A 20,946-nucleotide genomic window follows, 5' to 3' on the forward strand; every position below is an offset into this window, starting at 1 on the left:
GTTGAACGAATAGCTGAAAAGCCGAGATCTCAATTACGATGATCGCAATGAAATATCGCGAGTGAGATTTTTAAGAGCGGCACCGTGCCGGTGCGGCGCGCGCGGCGATGCGCGCAAGATAAATTTGGGGCCTTGCTTGGGGCGCGTTGCGCGCTTCGTCCGTGGCTGGACCGGTGGTATCCGTTTGATAGCAGATAGCAGACCGAACGATGCTGGTATGTTCTCATTACGCGTCGTGTAGGTATGCGGCGGCCGGCCCGTGTTCCTCTCCGTACTTCGAGGCCTGCGCGCGCTCTCCACGTCCTCTCCTCGCATCATCCGTTGCGCTTGCATTCACGGCGCGCCTGACATCGCTCTCTCTCTCTCTCTCTCTCTCTCTTCTTCTGTCTTTCTTTCTCTCTTTTTCTTTCTCTCTCTCTTTCTCTCTCTTTCTCTTTAGCTTTCTCTTCTTCGCTGGCGAGCCGCGTCATGCCGCGTCTACAAAGTAGTGTTTCCACGCGAGTTCCTCTCGTAACTTGCAATGAATGTAATGCGATTAAAAAAAGGGGAAGGGGGGGGATAGAATTATGCGAGGACTGTAGATAATTGTCGCAGGAACACCTCGTATTACCGGCTCGCGCGGGTCTTCCCGCTCGAAATTCCATGGTGATTCGACGGATTCGGTGGAATCCTCACTTGAACGCTCGCCGTCTCTCTTGATACCGCTTCTACCTCTCGCTCTGTCTCCTGGCGAGATGGTGATCTCGATGACGTTGCTGTGGGCATCGCGTCGTTGCAGCCGCACAACGACGCGCCGGCGATGATGGTGATGGTTGGTGATGGTGGTGGTCGCGGCGGCGATGTGGTGATGAGATGGTGGTGGTTACTGCGGTGGTAGTGGTGGTAAGATGGTGAGCTTGGTAGTGATGGAATGAATCAGGCGAGGTAAGAGGAGAGGGAACTAGTTCAGTGAACAAAACGACGTGAGAGGCAGTTGCACGCTATAGCAACGCTTCAGCGTCGTATTCGCGCCACGGGTACTCGCATGAGAGAGAGAGAGAAAGAGAGAGAGAGAGAGAGAGAGAGAGAGAGAGAGAGAGAGAGAGAGAGAGAGAGAGAGAGAGGGGGGGGGGGGAGAGGAGAGCTTTAACCCTGATGTTTTCCCATACGCGCGACACACGTATATATGAAGAACTCTTTTAATTTTATATTAGGCTGCTGGATACCTTCGAGCGAAGTTTAACGGGTTCCGGTGAAAGAACTCTCGCGTCACGCATTGGATTGTCGTAACCGTGAGTTTCAGTTTATGTCCCGCAATCAACGTTGCAAACGTTGAGGGCCGCGTCTACTGTGCGTGCACGCACATTACGTTCACTCAGATAGGAACGCATGCAGAAAAATTTCTGTATTATTTTAATTTTAAAACATAATGTATAATGTATTGTATTACAAGTTTAAATCTAATTTTTTAAATCATTTATTATAAATGTAATTATTACATTATATTAGCAATCTTTAAAAAAATGATGCTTAAAATTATATAATGCTTTTATAATTGTAGTATTAGAGAGAATCATCTTAGAGTACAATTAATTTTGTAATTATTGTGAAAAACTATTATAAGATCAAATAGAATTATTATTCAAGCATTCTGAAATAAAAATTTTACTATATGAAGAAATTTGAAATATTTACAAAGAAATTTGTAAAATATTTACAAATAATATTGGAATAATATATATGTTTCATGCATGTGCATGAATCGATCAAAATTATCAATAAAGATATATTTTGAATTATAATAATTAAAAGAAAATACTATAATTTTTTATATATAATAATCTCTTTTTTTCTATATTTAATATTATTGTATTACTATATTATAAATATTATTATAAATATTAGAGTTACTTAAAAAGAAACGCAAGCCTACCTTTCTGGTGAGATTTATACCACAAAGACCAACATGGCCTTTCGCATTTGATTTATTACAGAGTATGAACAATATTCCATGTGCAAGGTATTATCATAAAATAAAGAAAGCATGTACTAAGCTATTAACGAACTAGCTATAATAAGTTTGCAAGTAAAGAAACAAAATTTAAGCCGCTTGACCAAATGTTAAAAAAGTTAAAATCTAAGATTTCAGAAATTATTCATGATGAGAACTACAATATAAACTGTAGGTTTGTGAGCTTCAAGAATTTCCATGACGTTCTTTCGAAGTTATATTCCTAACGAGTAGAATACTTAAGTCAGGCTAAGTTGTGTCACCCTGAAACAATTTAGAATCTCCATATCCGTAACGCGTTAAGTTATGTCAAGTACTCAGTTTAAAGTTGAATCTCTCTCTCTGTCTTTCTTCCTCTCCGTAACAGTAACTTATGTTAACACACAAAGAAAGTCGCAACGTGATACATTTAAAATCGATTTAAACAGTTTAAAAAGTACTTAACGTAATGCATTACGGACGTTCTTGTACGGCAAGCTTGACAAGTACATTCCGTTAATTAGCGTACGTAGACATTAAGGAAGCGTAGTGAGGGAGAATCGTTCCGTCAATCGGAGCCCGAAACAATGACGCGCCGATGCCATTCACACACACACACACACACACATACTGCATTCCGCTACAAAAGGCTAATGCTATGTAAATACAAAGTCTCGCCCATTCAAGCGCGATCTTCTTCTCACGCAGGAATAGTCCAAGGCGGCCTTGTACTTGGCATCCCGACCTTTTGGGAAAGAGAGCCGATGTACGTCATCGCGTACCGTTACGACACGCGATCGAGCCGACCGATTCGTCAACGTTCCCTCCGTGTCTCTTTGTCCCCTTTCAGGTGCGTACCGTGTCGAAACGAGTTCGCGAAATGGATTCACAGGATGACCGTTTGAAGATCGCCCGACAACGAGGCTGGGGCTGCTTCTAGAGCTCTACGCTCGGCTATATGTCCCGACGTTACGCGTACGCGCGTGCATGGAGCGGCTGTACGCGGGGCTACGTTTGAAAAGCTGACGGGCATAGAAATACACGCTATCAATTTCCATACGCGTCGTGCCGCGCGCTCGTTTTACAGGAGGCTACGACGCCGGTGAGTTTTACGACGTCGCGCTGTGGTAGCGTAACCCAGTCCCGAACGGTGGTCGGTCCGCGCCAAGTGGACGCGGTTCTCCCCGACACGCATATTACAATGCGTTTTAACGTAATGCGACACTGCTCCATTCCTACCTTCTCCCCCACAGCCGGGGAGTCGTTTGAACGCGAATGTTTCAGCAATGAGGTGGGCCAATAAAAAAGAGTCGAAAGAGACGACGCCGTTCACTGGGCTTTATGTGACGTGGGTATCATTGCTCGCAACCGTATGAGAAAAAAATCGGTAATGCGATTAAGGAGACATTTCCAGGCGCTGCATAATAATACTTACTTTCGTTTGTTGGCCTTTTATCCGCTTACGTTGTTACGCGCGTATTCGGAATTGCGACTACGCAACTTTCGCACTCGCCAGATTTTTGTGCAACGTAGCAGGGGGAAACGTCCAAGGGCAGTAGTTACACCTATATCGGATTTTAGAAATAGTGAAGAGAGAAATAAGACTTGTAAACTTTTTCATTAATTAATATTTAATTTAAAGGTACACATCTAACTTTTATAAAATAGAATGCTAATTAAATACAAAGATCCACGTAATGTACGTGTCATTAATTGGAATATAGAGATAATGTTGAACTTTGTTTAGCATCGCTATGTGTTCCGATAACAAAGATTTCGTCTTTTCTTTTATCAGTATCTATTAATGGCTGAAGCTTGATACACATTATCACACTTTACATCTGTACTTCCTACAGGTGAAACGTAATACTCAATATATTCGAAAAGAATGAAGGAATACGAGGAAAGATTTTTAGTTGATTACTTTTTTAGTTGGAGCCAGCTGACGCCAGCATTACTTGAGAAATTCGATCTGATATCCACGGGGTTGATCGATGTATCAAATTCGCCAAAAGGTAAAAGTCGTCATTAACTTCAGTAAAAAATTTGTTTTTTTTTTACTGAAAACCAGCATTTCTTAGGAACATAGAAACCGAGAGAGAAAACAGCCAATTTAAATTAAAATAATTTAAATCGCGAACACAAAGTTTTGCCTAAAAAAGTAATATCAGAATTTATTACGAACACAGGTAGACACCAATTAGATTACATAAATACGCTGATATATTTATATAAAGTATATCGCAGCTGTAAAGTAATATGGAGTAAATTTAAAAATCGTTGACGGTTGAGAATCCATCGTGGATAAATGAAAACGCCTTAACTTTATTGCAGAGAGTCTTTACAATGTCGAGCATCTGGAGCGACTAGTCCGCCTGACAAAAATAAAATGATAGCGACGCTGAACTAAATGAGAAGCCAATCGTAAGTGGTCGCCGCGTTTCTCCCCCATCCCTCTCTTTCTCTCTTTCTCCTCTTCTCTCTCGTTATGGATCTAAATCTCTATTGCGCCGTAAATGTAAAAAAATAGATTTAACGATGGGGAAAAGGCCATTCAATAGGAGCAAGAAATTCGTGCAAATCAGCCTAACGACGGCTCATCGAGGACGAACAATCGCGCCGCTTGTTCCATCCAACTGGAGCAAATTCCGGAATCCGTGAACTAGAACCGCACTCGCTCCAGCGAGACGTACGTAAGGTTGAATCGATTTGCCGGTGTAAAACCGGCTGGGCGTCGGCGGCTGCTGCCAGTAGAAAGAGACGGAAAGGGGGGAAAAAAAGAAAAAAGGAAACGCCGAAGGACAGTGGGAACGCGCGGGAAGGGAGTTCCGCCGGCACGACGGGGAAGGAGCGAAGGAACGAAGAAGCCATGATGGTGGAAGCGGGACGCTCGAAGACGAGGAAGGAGGATGGAGCACCGAAGCTGAAGGAGAGATCGACGTAGACGAGAGGAGGGCGAACGAGCGACGGAGACCGAGACTCGATCTCTCCGACTGCCTCTGGCCGGCGGCGGCGGCGGGGTGCACGGACCACACTCCCCTTTCCGCCCACCAGAGAGCCGATCTCCTTCGTCAGTGCCGGCGTGGCGCGGGTTTCCTACAGGTGCGTTTACAACCTGCCCCACGGTTTTCTCCGCATTCGTCTACCTGACGGCGCGGAACCGCAAGCGACAAACGCAGCTTCTTCGGCGTCACGTTTCTTCCTCCGCTCTGCTTCGTAAAGCAGAAGAAGAAGAAGAACGGAAATACTCCAATCTCTCGGAAGTGCTGGGTCGCAGTGTGATTGCAGCGGATATAGTGTATGAAGAGAGTTCCGGAGTTTACGTGTACGCCGATACGTGAACTTTGACTTGGAAACGTAGGAATTGGCTGGAGATTACTCCCGCTCGACGGTTCTATTCCAATCTCATCAAACTACCGGAAGCGGACGCGACGCTACTACATTGTCCTTATCAGGTTGCACGGTTGAGCGTCGGAGTGCACCGAGGTGAGGAAATTCCACGGTAGCGGCGAGGGAGTCGTAAGAAGAGGAGGCGCAAGAGGGAGAGAAAGAGAGAGGGAGATAGAGAGAGAGAGAGGAGGGTGCCGGGTTTCGCGTTTACGCACCTGCCCCTCATACCACGTCCCTACCTAAGTCGCCTTCAACCTGCGCGGCATCGCCTCATAGGCACTGGTAGATAGGATACCAGCGCGGAACCCCCTCCCCCTCCCGCGCGTGCCTCCAACCCGCTCTCTCTCGCCGCTCGCTCGCTCGCTCGCTTCCTCCTGGAGGACTACCTGTTGGTCTCGCTCTAGCGGCCGCAAGCTGACCGGAACCCGCCTCTCTCGCACCAGAGGCGACTGTAGAGCGAGCGAGCAGTCGCGACGCAGCATCCAGCAGCAGCGCTACTAGCGGCAGCCAAACGGAAAGACTCCCAGGCGAGTCGGCCTGGCGTATAGATGTGTGCGCCGGTGTACGTGCGCGTGTGCGTGTACACGTGAGGCGTGCATGAGCCTTAGCTGCGTGGGTGTGTGAGCCGAGCGAGCCTACCTGGCGTCCGACACGCAGTTACCCGCGCGCTTCTCCGCGTTCTCCCGCAGGAAAGAGCGTGGCGCGCGTATCCCGCTCCGGTTGCCGTCCACCCGAGTCTGAGTTCGAGCGGGAGCTGCTTCCTAGGGTCTACCGACCTTGGAAGAGAGGAGCGCGTCGGCCCGCGCGCTCGCGCGCTGCTCCGCTTCGCGGTTCACCGGACGCGAGAGATCGGAGCAGAGGATCGGAAGTGCGACTAGAGGAATCGCGTGTTTGCCGCCTACCGCGACCTATCCGCGGCCGTGTGCCGCGTGCAGTGCATGTGTGCTTATACGTGTATACACGGGGAGAAGGATAAGGATCTCTGGAAATCGTGCAGCCCTGGTAGATGTCCAACGCGGGGGTCCGACGGATGTTTCCGCCGCTGATCACCGGACCGTCCGCCAGTAAGGGATTTCGAGCGGAGGAGGAGATGCGTTGGCGGTTTGCCGGGGGATACTGAAAGGGAGACCTGGAAGACTTCTCCTGGAAGACGTCCTCCAGGTGAGAGAGCTTTTTCCCGAGGTGAGAGCCCGTCACGGGTGTCCCCGAAGGGACTCGCGGGGCAATCGCATGTCCGCCTTGTTGCGTCCCTACGGACATTCGCGATTCCAACATGGCTGCTGGGACTAGCCGTGACCGCTGGGTCCGCGGAAGCCATGTTGGCAGGTGTGCTCGACTCGAGATAACCAGTTCACGTTCGTAAAACGTACGCGTACACGCCGAATACTCTGAACGGTGGGCCCCGGGATGAGCACTTTACATTTCAATTGTCATTTAAATCGCCGTGCGTCCGTTGCCCTACCGAAAAGTTCACCTGCGAGACGGCATACGCGCAATATCTCGCAAGTAAAACGCGAGATGTAATTAATAAAAAGAAAAAAGCCTCTTTAAACGCTGTCCGCTATTCATTTCCTACACGATTGCGAAAGTTTGCGGTGAGCTGGCACACCGTGGGGTCCCCTCGCAATGTTCATTAGACATAAAATCCATGAATAAACTACCCGATCACTTATACGACTCTCTATTTCTTAAGTAAACACGTAAAGAGTTAAGCTGTGCCCAAAAGAACGCTTGGAGTGTGTGTGTATTATAAAATCAAAGAAAAAATTAAAATAAAATGATAGCACCGTCATTTAATGACAATGTGAAAAAATAATATTTTGACAATTTAGATCAATGCGCCTTTAAATATTAACACATTTTAAAACTAGATTTTACTTCTTTTATGTATTATGTATGTAATTTGTATTTTTTTTTTTACTAATTATTGTATAACTTGAAGATAAGTACATCAGTACACATATATATAACGAAATAATTGTTATTTTTTAGCTGCTTACATAAAAAGAGAATTCTGTTAAAGATTTAATATATTGAATAAAGAGTTACACAATGATACTGTTTCTGAACAATCAGTTATTATATCAAAATTTTTATTGAAAAATAACATAAAAATATTTTTGTAATTTAAATTAAGAAACTTTATTTTTATATTTATGTCGTTGTTGTGCAAATGAGCGTTATGTAAGAAAACTTATTAGAAATAACAACTTGTAACCTTGTCAAAGTAGATAATCCAAAATTAAAAGAATATTATTTCTGCGTTAAATACGAATTACATTTTTAAGAATATTTTTTACCTTTATTTTTATTTTATACACACACATAACTTTTATATTTTTGTAGGAATTGCATATACATACATATGTGTAAAATTTAATGTTTTCATAAAATGTGCAGTCTTTTTATGAAATATAAGCAATATATATTTATTAAATCTATTTAAATTGCACATTAATTGTTATATTTATTATTTATGTGTATCATAACATTTTCTTAATATTTAAATTTTTCTAAAAAAGATTAATATTTTATTGCAATATTTAATTACAATTTTAATAAAGAATTTTGCACTAATCTTATGAGAAAAGTAATTTTAATTAAATTTGCTGGAACCATTATATTTTGTTGATCACTTTAGACAAAACCATAAAAATTTTGTCGTTAGTACCATTAAAAGCTATCTTGCGTAAAATCGGAATGAAGAAGTATTTTTATTATTAAGAGTAATTTTAGTAATACCTTTATTATTATTATAGTACTCTACAGTACAACAGTTAGTTTCCTAAATTAATGGGTGTGTGTGCGTGTGTGTACGTGTACAGAACTATATATGTATCTGTTATTGAATAATTGTATGTGTGCATGCGCGCGCGCGCGGGCGCGGTTGTGTGTATAATTGTACATATAGTAAAGCTATAACAAGAAATTCTTTATTTTTATTCTTTTAACAGAAAATATTCTTTATTTTCTGTTTTTCTGAATAGAAACAAAAATTGATAAAAGTTTAATTTTTTCCATTTGTATGACTAAAAGTGAATTAGAAATACTAATGAAAAGTAGTTAACAATAAGCTTCTATCAATTTTTGTCCTTATTCAAAAAAACAAAAAATAAAGATTACTTCTTGTGTGATATCTTTATACAATATATAGTCATATAGACATATATGTACATACACGTATGAATTACTCAATAATAGAAACATATATGGTTATGCATATGTACAAATGCAAATGTAGTTAACTCTCCGTGAACCGGGTAAATAAAACTTAGTGTCCTGAACCAAGATTTAAAACAGTAACTTTCAAATGCTACAATAAAAACAGTTTACTTTGCTTAAGGAGACTTTTGATAAGTGTCTAAATCAACAAAATATTATAATATAGTTTTAAACAATTTGATGAAAACAGTTTTTATTTAAAAAAACTGTTTAAAGAATAAATATTTATTTATTTAAAATTTATTTGATTGTAATTGTAAACGTTCACAAATAATTTTGCAATATTTTTATAAACATAGAAATTTGGAAATATATAATTAATATATAGATGTTTTAAGAATTGTTTGTTTCCACAAAATAAAGAAATTATTTTGATTGTATTAATCCTATTTTTATTCATCTATTAATGATTAATCATATCATCTATCATCTATTAGTGATTAATATATGCTTTAATTTTTTCAGATGCAACCGGTATGCCAACCGACATCGTAGTTACGTCGGCTTCGGCCACAGTCTCAGAGGAGACGAGTAGAGGTCGGGATTTGGGCCTTGGACAGTCTCCAAGATCAGGCCCTTCTTCCGTAGCCTCGTCGTCCTCCAATTCTAGCGCGGCATCGACCTCGAGAGGATTCGATCCATCTAGCACTCTTGCCGCCTATCATCATCACCGTCACAGCTTAGTAACCGGCCTGGGTCATGCTCATCACCGAGAATCGTCAGCCTTTGTGCCAGTGGTGCCTTCAAGACTACAACTCACCCCATATCCAAGTGAAATGCATCCCCATTTACCTGGGCCACCGCCCTCTTCGTCATCGTCAACAAATTCAGAGCATGAAGTCGGTCCTGAATCTTCAGTGGCCAGAAAAAGCTCCTCGAGTTATGACATCATGGCGATGATGGCCGACAAGAGGAAGGAATTAGCAAGAGGTCTTCTATTGCCACCGCATCCTCTCCTTGAACCTCCTGGATATCCAGTCTTTGCCGGCCCTTTTCCTGGTAGTTCCGCTTTGTATCCCCCGGGTGGTCCGTTAGCCCATCAGCATCTGGATCGAAGATTACTTAGAGCACCCGGCAGAGCATCTAGACCGAAGAAGCAGTTCATTTGTAAATTCTGTAATCGACAGTTCACAAAATCATACAATCTTCTCATTCACGAGAGAACTCATACCGACGAGAGGCCATATTCCTGTGACATATGTGGCAAAGCGTTTAGGAGGCAGGATCATCTTAGGGATCATAGGTATAATACTTAGTTTTTTATTTTAATTAGAAAAAATTATTTGAAAGAATTTAATTAGTTATAGTATGTGAAACAATAATAAATTAACTTATTTTCACAAAAACATACAATAAAATTTTTATTGTATGTTTATATTGTATATTAATTTGTCTCGTAATATTAAGTAGCGGTAATAAAGTTAACAATATAAATAGTAGGCAAAAATAAAATAACAGATAATTATTAGATAAAATATATTTTGAAACTACAACTTAGAATATCGGAGAAGTATCTTTTAATTTATAAATTAGTATAATATTTTGATTTTTATTTATTTTTTCTTAGGTATATCCACAGCAAGGAGAAGCCTTTCAAATGCAGCGAATGTGGTAAGGGCTTTTGTCAGAGCCGTACACTAGCTGTCCACAAGATTTTGCATATGGAGGAATCTCCGCACAAATGTCCCGTTTGCGCGAGAAGTTTTAACCAGCGCAGCAATCTCAAGACGCATCTTCTAACGCACACGGATCACAAGCCTTACGAGTGTACGTCATGCGGCAAGGTGTTTCGCAGAAATTGCGATCTTAGGAGGCACGCGTTGACACACGCCGTGGGTGACGTTCCTCCGGAGGCACTGGAGGAGGCATTGAGGGATGATGACAGTCCCGAAGAAGATTGCCCTGAGCCTGGACCATCTTCCTCGTCGACGTCATCCTCAACACCGTCCGTGTCTTCTGCATCTTCTAGTTCGTCCACATATCCAGCTCAAGGACATTCAGCTCCGCCATCTGCACCTACAGCCTCAGCCTCGGCACCATCTCTTCCTCAGAGACCTCAACTTCAGATCAGAAGGGATCTACTACCCGCCGTGAAGACATCGACGGTGACCAGCGGTGCTTCCGCGGCTCATTCTGTCACCCAGAATCCACCAGCTGCCCTCCCGCCGCCACCTCCACTCATTCTGGCTTCTTACCGACGAAGAATTGGTTCCCCAGGTCCTTCGAGGGTATTCCTAGAGCTTCAAGAGCGTGAACGCGAGAGAGAACGAGAGATAGAGCAGAACAGGGAAAGAGAACAACGTAACAGAGAACGTGACAAGGAAATAACCAGACCACCGAGGGCACCAACACCGCAGCCACCACCACCACCACCTAGACCTGCCCCAACACGCCAGGGTTTCACCATTGCGGATATAATGGGCCGATAGAAAGTTTGTCGCAGGTAGTTTTCCTGTGCTTGAATTTCTTTTCCATAGACTCTATGGATTACACAGAAAGAGAGGTCCTGATCTTCACAAAGAATGCACTTTTTCTAAAGATTCTATGAATTCCACAATATTTTTGAAGCGTAAGAATATGGCCAATAACTTGTCGAGTTTCCCGGAAAATATGCGTGTTATTCATGCATATGTTATTACAGTGAATTTTTCATGTGCAGATAAATGAATTTAAATGAGAATTTAAACATGTAATAAGCAGATAAAAAAAAGAATCTTCACAAATCTTTAAAAAATTCCGCGTGTGCGATTCTAAAATAGTTATTAAACTTGAAAAAATTTAACACTCTTATTCCAAATAATTATATTATCTTTTATTGTCTAATATAATAATAGAAAGAGAAACAAATTATGAAACGAATTATATATGATTCGTATAATGTGCAAAATAACAATTTTACGTATCGTAAAAATTACATGTGTTAAACAAGATAATTTCACAAGTACGCAAAAAAAATTTTTTGAAAATATTTTTACCATTAAGTAACTTGGAACGCAACAACGAGAAGTAATTTCCTAGGAATGAGACGGTTAAACAAATACATACCAAAAATGTGCCTTAATAGTTTGTTGGTAAAAGATGCTCTCGCTTCATTCTACAGTTCTGTAAAAGTTACAGCTCTTCCTGCGACGTGTGAGAATCGTAATGACGATGCGCGCGCAATAGGAAAAATAAGTTCAGAAGATATTGAGAAAACTGCGACTATATATATATATATACATATATATATATATATATATATAACTGCGAAGTATTCTTTTGTCCTGCAGTTCTTCGAGAGAGGGGATAATGCAAATTTTGCGGTCGGGGTAATAACCTGCGCCTGTGCCACCGTGGCAGGTGCAATACGGCTTTGTACCTGCTCGATCCGCGCGCGAAATACCTGCTCCCTGCTACTGCTGCCGTTGCTTTTCCCTTCTAAAAATATTCCGACCCTAGACGAATATCAATATTTTTTTCTCTCCCCCTCCCCTCCTCCCTCTGTCCTCCCCTCACCGTGCCCCTCAACGTGAGGAAGCATTAATGGTCTTTTTGTGAGAGACCCAAACTGTACACCGTCCGACCGCATAGGCGATCCTTTCGGGCTATGCCTCTAACGCCTACAACACAAAGGTATACCTTCTTTTCAGTGGATTTCAAAGATCCCTCGAATATACATTTTAGAATAGCTTTCCCGTTTTTAAAGTGTCCATTGTGATTAAATAAAATTTCGACGTGTTCGAATGTTCGAATGATCTGGCCGACTATGCGTTAATGCGTGTTACGGATGAAAAATACAACAGAATCGAGTACAAAATGGATATACTCTATGCTTGAAATGATATTTACTAATAGCAATGTATTGTCCGCGTCTTTCTTAATTATAAAATACATAGATCTTTATAAATATTGAAAATTCAACTCTGTTAATTTTTTAGGGGTCGCATCGTCTTATTATTATTAAAAAAATTTTGTTGACTTATTTTGCTCAACAATATCTTTCATGCAAAGAGAATTTATTTGTAATTTTTAAAATATTTTTTTGACTTCCAGCTTCATGATAGTAGCTCATTGATAGTAAGAAGCATTATTTGAATGTATCAATGCTACATACTTCTATTTTCAATGTTTAACTAAACTGCATAGATCCTGAATTTACTGATATAATTTTCTTATATCTACGTGAAAAGTGAACATTGCAAATTGTGTGCAACAATGGCCTCTAAAGGATTAAGATTATGTAAAAGTAAACAGTTATATTTACAATGTTTTGTTTTGTACGAAATTGTTAGAAATAAATTAAATTAAATTCTGCATTTCTTACAAATATTTTAGAGAAAGCTTCTCAATACTGGCATATCAATCATTTTTAATCATGTTTAACTAAGAAAATTTTGTAATTAAATGTATTTTTATAAATTAAACAACAAAATTTAGAAGTAATAGAATGAAAAGATTAAACATTTTAAAATAAAAACAATTTAAGGACTTAAAATACAGATAAATAAGTTATTTGAAACAAAATTGTTATAAAAAGATTCTCAATTTATGTATTCATTCATTATGTGGATGTTAAATTGTAAATTATTTTAAAAATGTTCAAACTTTTTAGAATAAAAACTATAATTAAAGGTTCAGAATTAATTAAAAGTGTTTAACTATACAATTTGCAAAAAAAATTTACATAAATTTCACGTTTTAAGACTTTATTTTAGCATATTTTATATAGAAAAGAGATATGTAAATTATAAGTTTTTATTTTTTTAAATTATCTTAGTAGATCATGTTTTTATCAGTATTAATACAGTGCAATGTTTAATATCCGAAAATGACAGTATAGGTGCTATTTTAAAAGGCCTATGCCAGTATTGACATTTTTTTATAAAAATATATTTGTAAGTATAATATATAATAAAAAATTTGAGAGTTTTATAATCATAATAAATATAATATAATTTTCCAAATTAAAATTGAATTTTCTTAATTTAATTTATTTCTACGTTATTTTAATAATAGCAAAATGTTGTGAAAAATCCCATAAATTTTATAAATAGCTGATATGTCATATTTTACATTCGCCATTCGAATAGTCGAGCAATTGTACATGAGACTATTGCGTAATGTTTTATATGTGTAATAATTATAGTAATAATAATAATAGTAATATTAATAATAATGTAATTATTACTTTAGGTATATTATATTAGGAATTTTCCAAACATATGGAATTCGAACGTTACAATATTAATTAGAACACAGTTATAAAATATTGTAATTGTTAACGACAAGATTGTATAACGTGTTCAAGTTACAATAATTATGTATGAAAGTTGCATAAATGAAAGTAGCTGATTGAATTTACGTGCTAAAACTCCATCCAGATATGACATAAAATACAATATAATAATGTTAGTAATCTATGTTTCAAAAAGAAATTAATTTTTTATATATATGTACATGTGAGAAAGCGAATGAAATCGTATGTATGTGAAAACGGGCGTGATAGTGATAAAGAGAGCGGAAAACGAAATAATAAAGAAAAAGAAAATAAGGAAAAGAAAAAAGGAAAGAAGATGTATTTGGTGCGCTTTGCGATGCAATTTAATGTATAGTGATATATGTAATGTACAATATATTACGTACAACGAGAGAGCCTGTATTGAAAATCACAAATTTGCGAGCGATCAATCTCCTGTTATTTTCTACGTTATTAGTTTATTCTTTATATCAGTATCTATATTTTTAGATTTATATGAAAGTTAAGCAACTTTGTAAATTATATTAAGAAATATGAAATAAAAAATATAAAAAAGTGGTAGTAGCTGCGTATTTATTGAAAAAACAAGAGTAAAAATTTATTAAGATTGCAAATAAATTAGATTTATTATTTATATAAAACGATTTATTAATTTTAATTAAAATTAGTATAAATAGCAATCTGTTTAGCTTTAATCAATTTTATAGATTATTAAATTGATAATGTAAGTCGACTTTTTGACAAAAATCGTTTTATTAATTATACGACGTTTTGACCATAGATTTTGGTCCTCCTACATTATTAATTTAATCATTTGATTTCACTGGCCATAAGAAGTACACCATACATTTTTATAGATCATGTTTTTCATATTATATCTTATGATTATATTTAAAAAATATTTAAAAAATTTACTAAATTATATAAAATATATAAAGACAACTGCAGTTGTAATATTAATTCACAATTAATTTAAATTAACAATAATATTGATTATGTAAAATAAATATATTTTTAGACTGGACCAAACTGAAGTATCGACTGAAACATTAAATTCTTCTTTTTCTTGAAGAGATAGTTCTAAAGATACATAGCCGACAGTGGCTAATTTATCTGTTCAGTTAGAATTAACTTATGTAATAAAATTGTAAAATAAATTTCGAATACATTTATCAATTATAAATAAATTAATAAGTATATATTAAAAAGAAAAAACAAAGGAAAGTTGATTATACGATACACAATAATGGCATTTACCATCTGTTAGTTTCTTCACCTATCTTTATAGTTTTCTAATGCTTTTATCTAGATAGCGCAATAGTTTCTGTTCAAGCGCGTAAATTAAAAAAAAAGTTAAAAGAGTAAAAATAGTCTTAACATCTTCAACTTTATGTTAAATTTGTAGATAGATATGTAAAGGACTATAAACTAGGAAATATGAATACTTATAATTCTAAGAAAACTGAAGAAAGCCTAGGTCAGCAGACACAAAAACTTTAAGTATGTCTTTAAGCAACTTAAAGCATATTGACAATGTCCACTATGTTATCTTAATCCTTTGTGGAAGAAAAAAAACTTTTGTTTGACGGGAACCATCCGTGCACTACAGTTCAAACAGCATGTAACTGAATAAATGAAGATAAGATAATTCCGCGATAGCTTTAAACTTTATGCTGCATTTTCTTTTTTTGCAGTAGAAAACTTAAAGCTAACGTACAAAATATTAATAAAAATATATATTATCTCCTATTGTTGCAAATAATTTATTATAACTATTTACATTTACATTTTTCTAGTATTTTTCTTTCCTAACATTTTTTTCCAACCAGATATATAATTACAAAATTTTAATGTTTTTAAGTATATATTACATATAAAAATAATTTTTATAAAATATTAGAAACTATCACTATCGTAATTAAATTAATTAGAAGTCGTAAGATAAACTTATTCAGATATTCTTTGCTAAAAGATTAATAAAATAAATTAGTACATAAATATAAATACTTTTATTTTTGCATATTATTTCAATTTTGTCTTTGAAATAATATAAAAATAATAATAATAAATGTTCAGAAATTTTTGAAATTTAAATTTTTTAAATGAAGGCTAATAAGTGTAAACGGCGCGATTAATAGAGCACAGGTAGAATACAAATTTAAATTTATTAATTGTTCTATAATAATATGTACAATATTCATTAATTATTATATATATAATAAAATAATTAATAAATTTAAATTTGTATATATTTGTATATAATTGTACAATTTTCGTAATAAGTAATAATACGTAATAATTTTCGTATACGAAACATTTTATAGTACATATAGTTGCGATAGGAAACTGAAATATTCCCATTCATTTTCTTATATTATAAAAAGGAATTCTCTTTATTGCAAACGTATACACGGAATTCTTTCTTCAATTGACAAAAACGTGTAATATAAAACTCGACGTAGAAAAAAAAACACGTTTCCATTAAAGTCATTAGATCCGTTGCAAAAACGTCTGCAAAAACGTCAAAAGGTGAAAACTTCCGTTTTGACCTTAATATTGGGGCGATTTACTTGCGAGAAAGTTTGTTTGCACTTAAAGCGCGTGTTGTGCCGCTGTCGGGCTTGGCACGTATATTTTACGAGCCGAGCTCCGCCGCTCGCAGACGGCTTTATGGCGGGGGAGGTGAGTAAAAATCGACAAACAATCTATTCCATCCGTACATGTCGGGCGCGGCCCCAGTCGTCGTTACACGGGATGATAAGTCCTATACGAACAACGTCTCGTCCCCCGGCCGTCTTTCCGCCTTCCTCACCTCCCGGCCTCGTTGTCATCGGTGTCGGTCTCTCTGTGACGGCGGCGACTTTCTGTGAAAATTTCGGCGTAACTCAAAAGCTAAGGCAAACATGGGCGTGTTTCACGAGGTGTCTCGGTAAATCCGGTAAAGCCGCGAAGGCAAATTCCCGCGCGAGCGACACACGTCACGCACAGTGAGGCGCGCATGTGTACGTACGTATGTATCGCGCAAACTGGATGTGTCAACGGGTTACTTAGGCACTTCGCACGTCGAAGATTGGAGATCTTCTTTGATAAAGCTGTAAATATCGGATAATAAGGATCTCGCAGAAGCCGTTCTCTTCGACAAATGACAACTTGATGAACAGCGCTCGTTTGGCAAAATCGACGAAGAAAAGGCACATCCTTTTATGCATATTTATGAGATGTCGTAGATGTCTTACCGTGTAAACGATGACTATTTTTTATACTAGTGCTGTTTGCTTCATAAAATTTTTTCAACGTTAAACGTTTAGAATATACAATTTTTTTCTGTAAATTTTAAATTTTATAGAAGTGAAGTGCTCCGTGGCGAAAAAACAATTTTGCCATTTAAAAATTTAGCTGGATACAGAAAATAATTTTGTTAGAAACTCAAACTGGTTGCTAGAATATCAAAACTTTTTGCAGCTTGGTTTATCATGCTTGAACGTCCTTCATAATTATTTCGATAGTCTAACAAAAGTACTTTCGGTTTCAGTTAAATTTTTAAATACTTCAGAAAAACTATAGGAGTATAATTTAATGTTCATTAATCATCCAATGAATTTTTTAATTTTATTTGATTATTGACACTCTGTAAACATTTGTTCTTCGGTTCAATTTTCTACGCAAGCTGGATTACGACATTTCTGAATTAATTTTCATTACTTTAATAAATGAAATTAATATAAAAAATTTTTTAATGACTTTTGTATACTTTAACATCTTTAAAAAATATTTGTATGATTTGTATGATTCATATTTATCACAGAATTTTATGTATATATTAATTTTTTGAATGTTTTCTAAGTACAGATTTACGTACAAATACAAAATTTTATTGCTATTTAAGGGCATATTTTTAGAACTTTATTGTTGGAAATTAGTTTATATCAAAATATAGATAGCTTCTGATTAAGCATTTTAAAGTGCTTTTTAGCAAAAGTTAAAAAAAAAATATAAATCTTATAACTACTATATTTATAGTGCTCTTAATTTTTCAAAGAAGAAAAATTTGTAAGGCAACATTGTCGATTCGTGTGTTTAAAGAGTTATATGATATAAAATTTAAAGAGAGAGAGAGAGAGAGAAAGAGAGGATCTTCTTTTTGCATCACTTTAGTCGCGACGTTCAACGGTATCATTTGCGGATCGGAAGTAACATATAATAATTGCGCATGTATAAGACTACATACCATCGTCGTGGAAGAGTTCAAATTTGCGCCCAGCATTATGGTGGTCGCCATAACCTTACGTCGCCCGTACATTTCGCGGGCGTAGCATTATAACGTGTGCACGTTGCATACTTACGTGGCCAGCGGAAGGTGCGGCTTTAGTCCATGATTCTTCTTGAGTTCGTCCTATGCCCATTATGCGAGCGAACTCTTCGTGGTGCCTCTCTGGACCTTAAGATAAAGTCTCGCTCACAGCGACGTCCGTTTATCACAGAATTTTATGCGTGTGTTGATTTTTCGAAATGTTCTCCGTTACGTACGGATTTACTAAAATTTTATTACTATATTTAAAAGCATACTTTTAGAACTCCAATTTGTACCACTATAGTTAGCTTCCGATTAATCATCTTACAGCTGAGCAAAAATATATAATTTTTGCTAAAAGATTTTAGTAAAATTCGAGCACAAATGAAATATATCGTAATAGAATAAGAAGATATGGAACAATCTGTTTATCCTATTTATATACACATATAAATACACATAATAAAATAATAAAAGAAATAGGAAAAAAAAGAAAATAAAAAAAAGTAACGTATTAATTAGGCAACAATATCGTAATTTGTTATTTTGTTTATTAAATCTTTGACGCAAGCATTTTTCATACAAATTTCTCAAAACTTGGTGTACAGGAGTTTTAGGTTCGTTAATTAGGTCGTTAATTGAATATAGAGTTATATTTAAAAAAATTTCAAAATTAAAAATGGTGAATCTAACAAGATACCTTAAAATGCAAAAATAAGTCCAATTACTTGAAACTGAGTAAAAAGAAGTGATTACAAATATAAAGAAATTAATTTGCATACAACATTGTTGCAATAATATAAAAAAGGAAAATCATAAAATATATAATTTTCGGATTCAAAACCTGCAACTTTCAAAACTTCTGGGAACATAACTTCAATTTTACGTTTACAGGAAAATTTTATTATATAATAGCATATTTTACATAAAACTTTGTTACACTTTATATTGTTATATTAGCCATTGTAAATTTCTCAATTTTGATTTTAGATTTGGATTCAGCAATTCAAAATCTTACTCGGAATAAACTTACAAAGAAGTAATTATTTTAATTTTTAATATGACATATATGTAACATTGCGTGCTCCAAAAGGCTAAAATTTACTGAATTTAGCAATAAAGTTTAATTGCATTTGTTAACATAATAATAAAAATAATAAAAGTAGAAAAGAAAAAAAATCGACGAAAAACAATTTATTAATTATAGGTAACAATATCGTAATTTTTTATTATGTAAATTGCATTAATTAAATATTATTTAATTAAGGTAGAGCAAAAGCAGAATATTATTACAAGTAAATGTTCTCTTTAGAATAATATAAATGTGTAAGGATGGAACATATGTGATTTTCTTACTAGAGTTAAACTGATCGTAACACGCAGGATTTGAATATAAATAGCGAAAATATCCAAGTTAATCTTTCGAATTATAGCGTCAATGACTTTTCCTCGCGAAAACAAGTGCGCAGATGATAACGTGTAATAAAAGCTGGTAAATCCAAGATTGTAAGCTAGTGATATACATTGCCGTTCGTAAACCTAAAATATGAAACTAGTTTACAGATTTACTAGTCTGCAATTTTATTCGAATAGTTTTGCAAATAAAAATTACGGAAGAGAAGAATCTCTTGAAAACATTCTTAACTTATAACAAAATTTCATCCTCGGTTTCTTATCGACAAGGTTTTGTTACGATGCTATGGAAATATCTACATTGCTTTCGAATAAATTGAAAAACAATGTTTTAATAGACCGTCAAAAAGAATTCTACAGCGTCTTCGTGTATTTTTTGCTCATTTCACTTGGCTTTGTTAGCAGAGACCTGATAAAATCGAAATACCGCGTCAATTCTTGTTGAAACGAGTGTAAAGTTGTCGGCGCATCCTGGCTCGTGCTTCTGACGCGATATTTCAAAAAAAAAAAAAAAAAACGCAAAATTCATACGCTTAGGAAACGCGGTTGTGAAACGGCCATTAAGAGATACGAAACATTGTCGTGTGTGCACACACACCTTTCCATTAGGCACGTCCGCGTATCTACGAGTCGCGACTTCACGCCGACGAAGAACGCGAGTGAAGCTTTGATGTGACCGCCATTACTGAGGGCACACTTATCATCATATATACAGCCGACAACTTAGAATCCACGACAAATTCTTGTCGATGCTTTATACTTTATAAACACTCTACGAACACACTACACCTATCCTAGCTTCCTTCTGATTTGCACAAAAAGCATATTCGCTCAGTTAACAATTTCTAAGACTTTTCACATTATTTGATTTCTTTCGTAATATATTTTTATATGAAATCGATTAGGGTAACGTTATTGCATATCTTTCTTATTATATTATTCTGTATTAAGATGACGATTATGAATCGAGTTCTAATTACGCGTCAAATGAAATATTTTACAGATATATATATATATAAAATTATTTACATTCTTTAACTTTTTATAATTATTTGTAATGTAAAATCACTTTCTCAAAAAATCATTGCTGATATTTAGGAAAAAGATAAAAAGTTACGATTAATAATCTTTCTAATAAAGTTTCTAAATACGTCTTTAATCATTTCTACAAATTATGATATACTCTTAGTAAATTGTATTGTAATACATTAAACATGTAATGACATACATAAAAAATGTACATTAAACAAATAATCCATAATTGAAACCTTATATCAAGAACAAATTATACTTCTCGAATAAAGAAGTGATCGATTTACTTTTTAATGAAAAGAAGATATAAATAAAAATATTATATTAATACAAAATTCACGTTTTTTTTTTCCAAATTATAATACGGGATAATAAGCTTTTTCGCAAAGTTTC

At 36.2% G+C, this 20,946-nt stretch overlaps 1 protein-coding gene and 1 long non-coding RNA gene across 2 annotated transcripts; one reads left to right on the top strand and one right to left on the bottom strand.

The window, feature by feature from the left end:
• Positions 1-1,948: 1,948 nt before the first annotated feature.
• LOC114255467 lies at positions 1,949-5,689 on the bottom strand. The gene is made up of 2 exons (XR_003626721.2): positions 5,575-5,689; positions 1,949-4,344 (listed from the first exon to the last, which is right to left on the bottom strand). It is a non-coding gene; the product is annotated as an uncharacterized LOC114255467 (long non-coding RNA).
• Positions 5,690-5,802: 113 nt separating this feature from the next.
• LOC105828176 (protein bowel) lies at positions 5,803-14,124 on the top strand. The gene is made up of 3 exons (XM_012666397.3): positions 5,803-6,520; positions 9,047-9,824; positions 10,149-14,124. The coding sequence occupies exons 2-3, from the start codon at positions 9,058-9,060 to the stop codon at positions 11,008-11,010; spliced, it is 1,629 nt and encodes a 542-aa protein (XP_012521851.1). The 5' UTR covers positions 5,803-6,520; positions 9,047-9,057; the 3' UTR covers positions 11,011-14,124.
• Positions 14,125-20,946: the final 6,822 nt, after the last annotated feature.

The sequence above is a fragment of the Monomorium pharaonis genome, chromosome 2, assembly GCF_013373865.1.
Source record: "Monomorium pharaonis isolate MP-MQ-018 chromosome 2, ASM1337386v2, whole genome shotgun sequence".
NCBI lineage: Eukaryota > Metazoa > Arthropoda > Insecta > Hymenoptera > Formicidae > Monomorium > Monomorium pharaonis.

Coding starts and splice junctions, on each gene's coding strand:
- LOC105828176 (XM_012666397.3), top strand. CDS start 9,058: ATGCCAACCGACATCGTAGTTACGTCGGCTTCGGCCACAGTCTCAGAG. Junction 9,825..10,148: donor GATCATCTTAGGGATCATAG/GTATAATACTTA, acceptor ATTTTTTCTTAG/GTATATCCACAGCAAGGAGA.